The sequence below is a fragment of the Juglans regia genome, chromosome 7, assembly GCF_001411555.2.
Source record: "Juglans regia cultivar Chandler chromosome 7, Walnut 2.0, whole genome shotgun sequence".
NCBI classification, from domain to species: domain Eukaryota; kingdom Viridiplantae; phylum Streptophyta; class Magnoliopsida; order Fagales; family Juglandaceae; genus Juglans; species Juglans regia.
In genome coordinates this window covers 8,843,127-8,853,548 of record NC_049907.1, presented here as the reverse complement: position 1 = coordinate 8,853,548, position 10,422 = coordinate 8,843,127, and the positions used below count along the sequence as shown (strand labels likewise).

General features: G+C 35.6%; 1 protein-coding gene across 1 annotated transcript; it reads left to right on the top strand.

Annotated features, from left to right (window-relative positions):
• The first annotated feature begins 1,039 nt into the window (after positions 1–1,039).
• LOC118348870 (protein FAR-RED IMPAIRED RESPONSE 1-like) lies at positions 1,040–2,479 on the top strand. Its single transcript, XM_035691401.1, has one exon. It carries the CDS (start codon positions 1,040–1,042, stop codon positions 2,477–2,479), a length of 1,440 nt encoding a protein of 479 aa, XP_035547294.1.
• The last annotated feature ends 7,943 nt before the right edge of the window (positions 2,480–10,422 follow it).

Sequence of the window (10,422 nt, the reverse complement as noted above, 5' to 3'; positions counted from 1 at the left end):
TAACTTGTATACATTTGCACATTTTAAATCTAAAATTAGTAGCCTGCATAAAAGATTAAAATTTGTTTAGAATTTCTCTTAACTGTCATTGAAAAGTGGGTTCAGATCCTATTAAAATCCAACATTTGCACATTTTAAATCTAAAGTCAGTAGTAACGTAGATGAAACAATTGGACATTTTGCACATTTTGAAACAGAAGTAACGTAGATGAAACAATTGGAGCCTCTGGGATTTAGCAAAAAAAAAAAAAAATGGAGCCACTGGGTAGCTACCAAAGAATTTTTCTGATGTTTTCTTAATAATAAGAATTTTTCTAATGTAAACTAACAAGTTGCTGCACCTAGCAGACCAACTTCACCACTTTCATATGGGCTAAGGCAGGCCCTTGCTGAAAATTATTTTATTTTCCCTTTTCTCCTTTCTTGTAAAGAAGTAAGCTACCATTCTAGTATTAGCAAAACTAAGTATTTATATTACTGATATTATCACAAAGTAATAAAAAGTCGTATGCTTAAAGATCAAGGAATAGGGAACAGCAAGTCACTAGAGGAAAACCTTAACAAAACGGAAAAACTCAGTACATTTCATACTTCATGTGTATCAAAGCATGCATATTGTTCAGATATTTGAGAATGCAATAAGAGTTTTTCTGCTTGGAAGCCAATGTGGAAGACATCCTCCACACCTCATATGACATGTTTTAATTTGCAACAGAAGTTTAACATTTATGGGGATAGCAAATCAAATCTTGCCATATCAAGTTGCTGCACCTAGCAGACCAACTTCACCACTTAGATATGGGCTAAGGCAGGCCCTTGCTGAAAATTATTTTATTTTCCCTTTTCTCCTTTCTTGTAGAGAAGTAAGCTACCATTCTAGTATTAGCAAAACTAAGTATTTATATTACTGATATTATTCACAAAGTAATATCAAGTCGTATGCTTAAAGATCAAGGAATAGGGAACAGCAAGTCACTAGTGGAAAACCTTAACAAAACGGCAAAAATCAGTACATTTCTTACTTCATGTGTATCAAAGCATGCATATTGTTCAGATATTTGAGAACAGGAAAACCTCAACGACTCCTCTTATTGATTTAGTTATTGATTTTTCGCTCTTTTTGCAGAATGTTAGTTACCCGACTCCTCTTATGACTACAAGCTCCGCTACAAGCAGAAGAGTTGAAAACATAGGGGATGTAGTTGAGGATGGCATTGCCGGGACATCTCAGTTAGAGGATGTAGTTGATGGTGATACGATTGAGGAGCCACAGTCGGGGATGGAATTTAATTCTTTTGAAGAGTTAATGAATTATTATAAGCAGTATGCTAAGAAATGTGGGTTTGGGGTGATGACAAGAAGGACTGAGAAGGGAGATGATGAGACTGTTCGATATGTCACCCTTGGTTGTGCCCGTGGTGGGAAGGCCCGGAATAGGACGTTGAATGTCGCTAGACCACGTCCGACAGGAAAAACAGAATGTAAGGCAAAGATTAATGCCTTAAAAGTTGATGGAAAGTTCCGATTAACAACAATTCATAATATCCATAATCACGGCCTGAGTCCAAAGAAATCTCGCTTCTTTCGATGTAATAGAGAAGTGAGTGACTCCGTAAAAAGAGTCTTAGATATCAACGATGAAGCTGGCATCCGAATGAATAAGAGTTTTGGATCTCTCGTCGTTGGCGCTGGTGGATTTGAGAACCTTCCATTTTTGGAAAAAGATTGTCGGAATTATATCGACAAGGCAAGACATCTACGACTTGGGAAATGTGGTGCTGGAGCACTTCAAGAGTATTTTTGTAGGATGCAGTGCAAAAATCCCGATTTCTTTGCACTGATGGATTTGGATGATGAAGGGAGGTTAAAAAATGTCTTCTGGGCAGACCCCCGTAGTAGAGAAGCCTACCAATACTTTGGTGATGTGGTCACATTCGACACTACATACCTGACGAATAGATATGGGATGCCATTCGCACTGTTTGTTGGTGTAAATCACCATGGGCAATCAATTCTGTTGGGAGCAGGATTGATTTCTAGTGAGGATACGGAAACTTTTGTATGGTTATTCCAGACCTGGTTGAAGTGTATGGGTGGTATAACTCCGAAAGCTATTATCACCGATCAGGACAGAGCGATGAAAAATGCAATTGCTGTTGTCTTTCCAGAAAGTCGACATCGACTTTGTTTGTGGCATATACTGAAAAAAGTTCCTGAAAAGCTTTCCTCCTATGCTTCCTACAAAAGTGGGATGAAAAATGCATTGTTAAAATGTGTTTATGACTCCCAAAGTGTTGAAGAGTTTGAGAAATCTTGGGATCAGTTAATTACCACTTACAATTTACATGAGAATGTCTGGCTGAAAAGACTGTTTTTGGGCTGGAATGAGTACGACGCAGCGCAGCGAAAGCATGAATGCTTTTTTCGACGGTTATGTTCATGCCAAGACAAACTTAAAAGAGTTTGTCGACCAGTTTGATAGTGCATTGAAAAAAAAAATTGAGAATGAAAATAGCGCGGACTTCCACTCATTTAGCGTTACGATTCCATGCATATCTAGATCTCCAATCGAAAAAAAATTCCAAGAGTTGTACACAAATGCCAAATTTAGGGAAGTTCAGCTGCAACTTACCGGCATTATCGATCTGGATCCAGAGTTACTTAAAATGGATGGTGCAGTAAAGACCTATCTGGTAGAGGATGAAGTTCGTGTGGAGGAGTTTACTAAGTTGGTTAAGTATTTTGTGGACTTTAGGGAAGAAGATGTAGATACAAAGTGCTCTTGTGGTTTATTTCAGATGAGGGGTATATTATGCAAGCACATCTTGGCCGTATTTAAATGTAACGGGATAAAATCCCTACCAGAGAAGTACATTTTAGATCAATGGAGGAAAGACATCAAAAGAAGATACACATTAATCCATAGCAGTTATGACGCAGGCGATCAGCGGCCAGATGCTAGCAGATATTCAAGTCTATTGAAAATCTGTTATAAAATGATTACTCATGCAGCTGGTTCAAAAAAACATACTGAGGATGCCACACAAAAGTTATATGCTATGATTGACTTATATAGTGAGAATGAAGAACCCCCATCGTTGACCCTCACTGGTTCCAATGTTGATTGCACGACAAATGAGACAACCACAGTGGGTAGTTCAAAGCAAGTACTCAGTCCAGTAGTTGTTAGAGGGAAAGGTAGACCCCCATCTCTCAGAAGAGCATCCAGGATGGAGAAAGAAATGCGGAAAGTTAAAGGAAAGACGAAAAAAACACCAATAAACCGGAAACGTAAACAGGTGCACTTTATTCAATTTTAAATATACATGTTTATGCGGGTTATTTTATTAATGCAAAAACTAACAAATGGCCAATTCTACTTGTTTATTAGAGAGATGAAGGAGATACATCAGTGCCAAACACATGCAGGAATTTATTTGGCCCATCAGAGATAGATATATCCAATGTTGGTTACTTGCAACTATATTATTTTTTTATATTAATATTTGAGTTCTTATATTTATGTATTGATTTTTGTTATTTATGACCAGCATGTTCAAGACAGATTAGTTAATGTAATTGGTGGATCCCAGCTGAGAGAAACAGTGGGTGGGAGTCAAGAAAGTGTAATATTTCTTGACTTTTTAGATTCAATTAGTAACATCGAAATGACATTAATATTTACATATTAATCCTTACAGATGCAATTTGATTTGGATGGATCACAACCGATGTCGATTGGGTTGGATGGATCACAATCGGTGCAAATTGGACTCCATGGATCACAACTGATTCAACCATGGTTGGGTGGACAAAAGAACACATAAACATAATATTTGGATATATAGTTTATGTGGTTGGGTATTTAAACATTTTTGTTGAAATTAAATTGGATATGGGGCTGTTGAGCCATGTAATCACTGAATGTAAGTTGATTTTTTGTAATCACTTTTTGTAAAATGGGACCTGGATGGATATGAGCCATGTAATTACAACTGGCCAATATTATGATTATGTGTACCATCAATTCCTTTTGAAGATTCTTACTTTCAACTTATCTGGTTGCTGTATTTCATTGTTTAGTTGTTAGCTTATGATTATCTTATAACATTGAGCTTTTTTTCAGTTTTGAGTATGTGCTGCTATTGCATTATTGGACATGTTTGTGTGTCACAACTTGATCTGTGTGCCTTCTCTTGTTTTCTTGTTGTTTGGTGTCTTATGGCTTACTTAAAATATATAAATGATCAAAATTGTTATGTTGATCTGCACTTTAATTTTTATAGGCATCAAGGAAGCTGACACTGGATTAGCTGCACCAAGTCAGTGGGATCTAGTATCTGATAAACAATGGATTTTTTATAAATATGTTTTATGGTGCCTTTCTGAAATTTCTGTTTCATATTTTATCCCTTGCAAGCGTGCTAGAACAGGATTTTATGGGGATTCTTTGGAGTTTTAACTTGAGCAGACAAGATGCCATCTTGAATATGTTTAACTCATACTATCATGCCAGTAACAGTTTGACATATGATTTCTACTTTCCCAAACTGCAGTTTGTTGTTGGGCAGGGTTGACAAGGTTTCCCCGACTGACATAGAAGAAGGCATGCGTGTGGGTGCGATCATAAGCGAATTTTTAGTAATTTTTTGCAGATAGTTTGCTGGATTATATCATGTGGGGGTGATTTTGAAGTCTTTCAAATGTAGTTTTCTGACGTGGGTATTGCTGTTTTTCTTTATAGCTCATTGAGATTTCACTGCATTGCATTCTTGAAAAAGCTTTGGAATCATTTCCTGTCGTTGGATTCGATGCTTTTGCTTATCGTTTGTCTTTAGGTTGGATTTAGTCTGCATATTGCTCGAAATAAAGTTGAGCATATCTTCTTAAAAAGTGTAACTCATATTATTCTGTATCTAATTTTCAGGTAAGCTGTTTCATATAACTATCTGTCTCAATTTAACTTGTTAACTATCTTTTTGACTTTATAATGTGGGTTTATACACCAGGGCTCTCATTGGACATATATATATATATATATATATATATTTCTTTTACATGGCTGTCTCTTGTTCAATGGTTGTTGGAAAAATGAGAGAAATAGTGGAGGAGATTGGCCATTTTCTTACTTTATGTAACTGTTTTTTTTTTGAAGTTTGAGAGAGTATGCGTGCAATAGTTAATCATTTATGTCATTTGTTGAGAGTTAGGTCTGTTTTTTTTTTACTTATAAAAAACTGAAAGATAGGTATGATTTTTTGGGTTAACCTTTTGTTTTGGAACTAGGTCCTGTTGGCTGACTGCTTCCACATATTATGTCTGAATATAATTTATTTAATTTAATTCTATTTTTTATGTCCTTGTTTGCTTCTTCTCTGCTAATGCGTTCTGCTTCTTCTTATTAATTGCTTTCAAAAGTGACAACTTGCATTCAAAAGTGATTATTCTATGGAATGGTCACTTTGAGAATAATCATTTGTATTTGCTTATTTACTAGGTGAGCTGCTCTATAAAGTGGTCAGATCCAGATTCCCTTGCCTCCGAAAATTGACCCAAGTGTGACCATGATGACAGTTGAGGAAAAGCCTGGTGTGACCTATAATGATGTTGGTGGATGCAAGGAGCAGATTGAAAAGATGCGAGAAGTGGAATTATAATTTTTGCCCATGTCATTTTTCATTATGACGTATTTATTTCTTTGTTAAGAAAGACTTTCAGGTGGTTGGCATGCATGCATTACTGATATTGATTGTTATTCTAGGTTGTTGAGCTGCCCATGCTTCATCCTGAGAAATTTGTGAAGCTTCGAATTGATCCTCCAAAGGGTGTTCTCTGCTATGGTCCTCCAGGAACGGGTAAAACACTTTTAGCTAGAGCAGTGGCTAATAGAACTGATGCTTGCTTCATTCGTGTTATTGGGAGTGAGCTTGTTCAGAAATATGTTGGGGAGGGTGCTCGAATGCTTGCTTCATTCACATATTATTGCAAGTATTGTCATCTGCTCGAATGCTTGCTTCATTCACATATTATTGCAAGTATTGTCATCTAACAAGTCTTTTTCTGCTGCAGATGGCACGTTCAAAAAAGGCTTGTATTGTATTTTTTGATGAAGTTGACAGAGAAAGACTTCCTTGATGCCGTGAACAAAGTCATCAAGGGATACCAGAAGTTTAGTGCGACGCCCAAGTACATGGTCTACAACTGAGCATTGCTGTTTTGATTCTTTCCCTAAGAAAAAACCTTGAAAGCACTTGCCACACATTTTGAAGTGGGGATGATACAAATAACCACATGGTTCATTTGAGGGCTGTTATAGTTAACATTTGGAACTTGCATCTGCTCGGACTGATAATTGTTTCTCATGCTGCATAAATTATTGGCGACCAATACTTTTTGTATCTTCAGCTTCCGTGAATGTCACTTTGTAAATGGCATAGGTTAATGCAGGTTACTTCTTACTTAATGGAAAGATTATGTATTTATATTCATGTCTAGCTATCAATGTGGACTTCCTGTTAGGCTATGCAGAAACATGACCAGCATAATTGACATGCGGTCTTGGAAAGTATCTTCAGCTTCAATATCTCAATTCCTTTAAATTATCTCTTGGAAGGATTCAAGGAAACGGTTCTGATTATACAGGTAACTTGACATGCGGAAGTCAAAAGTCGTGTGAAAAGCACTTCCTTGACGGATGGTAGTTCAGGGCAGGGTAACGGGAGCAACTGTCCAGTGGTTTTGAGATAAAATACATTGATATTTCCTTGCTTAGAATCTCGATTGATGTCCTGCTTGACTCGTATTTAAATGTTGCTTAATAACTACAAGTCATTAACATAAAAACATCAAACACGGTAGCTTCATCCAGTTTCTTCCACAACTCATTAACATAAAAATATCAAACACGGTAGCTTCATCCAGTTTCTTCCACAACTCATTAACATAAAAATAAAAATACAAAAATGACTTACACTTTGAAAATATTCTGAGTGTCTTAATCTACACAATCATACTAATCCTAAGTCACTTATCGACAACACAAATAACATGCTACAACAAATGTAAATGCCCAATACACCCGGAGTAGTGTGCGTGAACGTCTTAATTCAGCTTCGCGTACAACAAGCGCCATCTCCTTGTTCACAACCTCCTCATTTCTATGGGATAGCTCCATCTCTTTCATCTCAATCTCATCAGCTCTTTTACATAGATCAATCTTGCTCTTTTCGATATCATCCAGTATTTTCTTCAGCTCTTTCTTGGTTCTTAATAGTTCATTGTGAATTTCTCGAAGATCGGACTTCTTGTATTCATCCTCCTCTACCCACTTGAAATACTTACAATATAGTAATCCCTAATCATTTTAAACATATTTTGGAAACATGTTAGATTCACATAATATTCCAGTAGTTATTAAACATGAATGTAGTTACCTTTGTGTTGTACTTAGGACACCCTAAGAAGGGTCGTCCTGGATTTCTTGTAGTAGATGAGTATCTCACTTGGGCTTCAACTTTACAAAAGCATAATGGTTGACCCATACTTCGTTTACCAACAGATGAAGAGCCCGTGGTGGATGATAACATATTCTTAAATTTAATCCAATACAATTTTCAGAAAAATAGAACAACCAAGTGAATAATTAATCACCATTTTAGTTGCTTGCTACCATAAATACAGTAAGCAGAAAAGATTAAAATGCAATTTCATCCCACCTTAACTCAAACACAACATAACCCCATCCCACCATTTAGAGTTGACCACATATATCCTAACAACATGATCTAAGACAACAAGAAAGAAGCAGATGCTAATTATAATATACTCATAGTATCAATTTTAAACTTCATGTTTGGACTGCATAAGTAATGCATATAGCGTTCCATAAATTTAATAGAATATCAAATGCTTCAGACTGCAAACCCGGGAGCCAAGATAAAAACTTTTGGACTGCATATGCAATTGTTCAAAATCTTGCATTATTCAAAATCTTGCATTGTTCAACATCTTGCACTGCTTATTTTCATTGCAATTGTCCATAACACTTGGCTGCCTAAATATAGCCTCTCATTCAATACCACATGATTACACAAGTTATGGTTAGGGTGAGGGTACGGTTTCTGGAGATACACTATAGGTTAATAATTACTACACACATGAGTTATGCTTATTTGTTCCAGGAAACACTTTCAATCAATATCACAAAGGGAAATTCAGATGCTATGTGAATGTTAGCACAAGTATAATAGGACTTTTCAAGGGAACACTCATCTATTCCTATACAAAACAATAAAACCCACAGCAGTAGCAATGAAGAAACAAATGCTTATCAATTAGTACTGAAGTCTCCACATGCCAATTAAACTTGAAATCATTGCTTCACCTATGTCAAACTGAAGGGAGAAGAAGAAATGAAAGGAAACAGCCCTAAAGTAAAAAAACAGAGTATATACCGATGCAATTTCGAATCTGAGGAGGTTTCGAATGCAAACAAATTTCGAAATCAGCTTTCATTTCGAATCTAAATGAGATGATATTTCGAATCTAAAAGAATTTCAAATGTAAAACTTTAGGGTTAGGGTTAGGGTTTCTGTTTCCGTGTAAACCTCCTCATAGCCAAACCCAGATTCGGTGATTATGGGAACAAAGAAATCGCCCATCGAAGAAACACTACCAATGGCTGATTCGGTTTAGGGCATACGAAGAAGAAGATGCGATATAGAAGATGAGAACAACCTGAACCTCCCTTCGTGTTTCGTCTTCCTGCACGTCGGTGGGGAAGCTTGTTTCAGCCAAAGACGATGACCACCCATCGTACCTCCCTGCGTTAATAGTCTTCGTAGCTTGCTTGCGAAGCTTGCTGTCTTCCTTGCGGGGTTCCATGGCCATCGACCCAGAAGAAGCCGTCACTGAGGTGAGGGAAAACGAGGTGAGGGTAAACGAACGAGGTCAGTCATTAGGTGAAGTTTTGCCGAACGCACCGTTTCACTTAGGCTGACGTGGACCCACGGGTACGCGGGGGGTACCCCTCCCGTGTGCAAGTAGCTTTATGGATAATCAAATCATCCACCCCTTCTCTTTTGTTTTTTTTGTTTTTATTCTCCACACTTCCCACGTCTCTTTTCTTTTGAATTTCAACCTTTCCAAATATAAAGTCCTTTTTTTCCTTGACGTCAACTTTCCGAAAATCTCTCAATATCTCTTCAGCTCCAATTCTTCGTCATCTGCCTTTTTAACTGGTCTCGATTTCTTCTGCTCTTTCAAAAATTCAACTTAATCTTTATCTCCAAATAGCTTTGATGACAAGTTCTCATATTCAGATAAATATTCTTTTAAATTTGAGAGTCCTTAGATAATAAACTTCTAAAATTTGAATATTTTTTTTTCAAATCTAAAATAAATTTAAATGATGACAATGAAGTCTAAAATCAATAAAAATAAATAAAATTAAACTAAAATTTAAAATTAAGAAGTGATAAAATATATTAAATTATGTAAGTCATCACCTACTAAGCATTAAACATACTATAAAATAGCTACTATAATTTAATCACTTGCATACTTAATTAACTAACATATAATTATAGATTATATTTAATATATTGGCATAAATGAGTAGGCATAAGTAACTGGTTACATGTTATATATTTAATTATAAAGGTCAATATACTTATATTATTAAATTTAATATGTATAAAAGTAAATATATATATAACAATATTAATATATATGAATAAATTATATATATATTTAACAATTTATGAAAAAGCTCTAATCGAGTCGATTTAGGGTGAGTTTGGATTCTAAACTCATCTTAACTCATCAGTACAACTTTTTCAAATCTCAACATAAAATATAATAAATAATTTAATTTTTTCAAATCTTAAAATAATAATAATATTAAAAAATAATATTATAACAATATTTTATCATCTCAACTCAACTCACTTCAATATCCAAATACATCCTTAAAGAATTGAGTTGAGACTAAACGAGCGTGTCTTAATGAACCTTAATCGAGTCGAATTAGGATTAATCAAATATATGTCATTTACTAATCAAACGAGTATCTACTTTCACAATCGAGCTTAATTAGAGTATCAAGCAAACAATTGTACAAACTCGTTCATTTACCTCCCTAATCCCATTAATGGATAAATTCTCGTAAATTCATTTACTTCATTGCTGCCAACAACATTAGGACATTTGCTTTTGTCGATAAAAAGGAACAAATGGGGCAAAACGACAAATATAAAATGCTAAGCAATTGTACAAGCCTGTCGTTTACGACACAAAATCGGGTTGTGAAATTGTCGGTAACGGGTCACGCTTTTAGATCTACCAAAATCTCCCACACGTTGATTAGTCACGTAACGTGTCCCGCTCCTCAAAATATTCATTTTCTTTTATGTTCATTAATTC

Bases quoted from the DNA above. Each gene is read 5' to 3' on its own strand.
- LOC118348870 (XM_035691401.1), top strand. From the start codon at position 1,040: ATGCATATTGTTCAGATATTTGAGAACAGGAAAACCTCAACGACTCCT.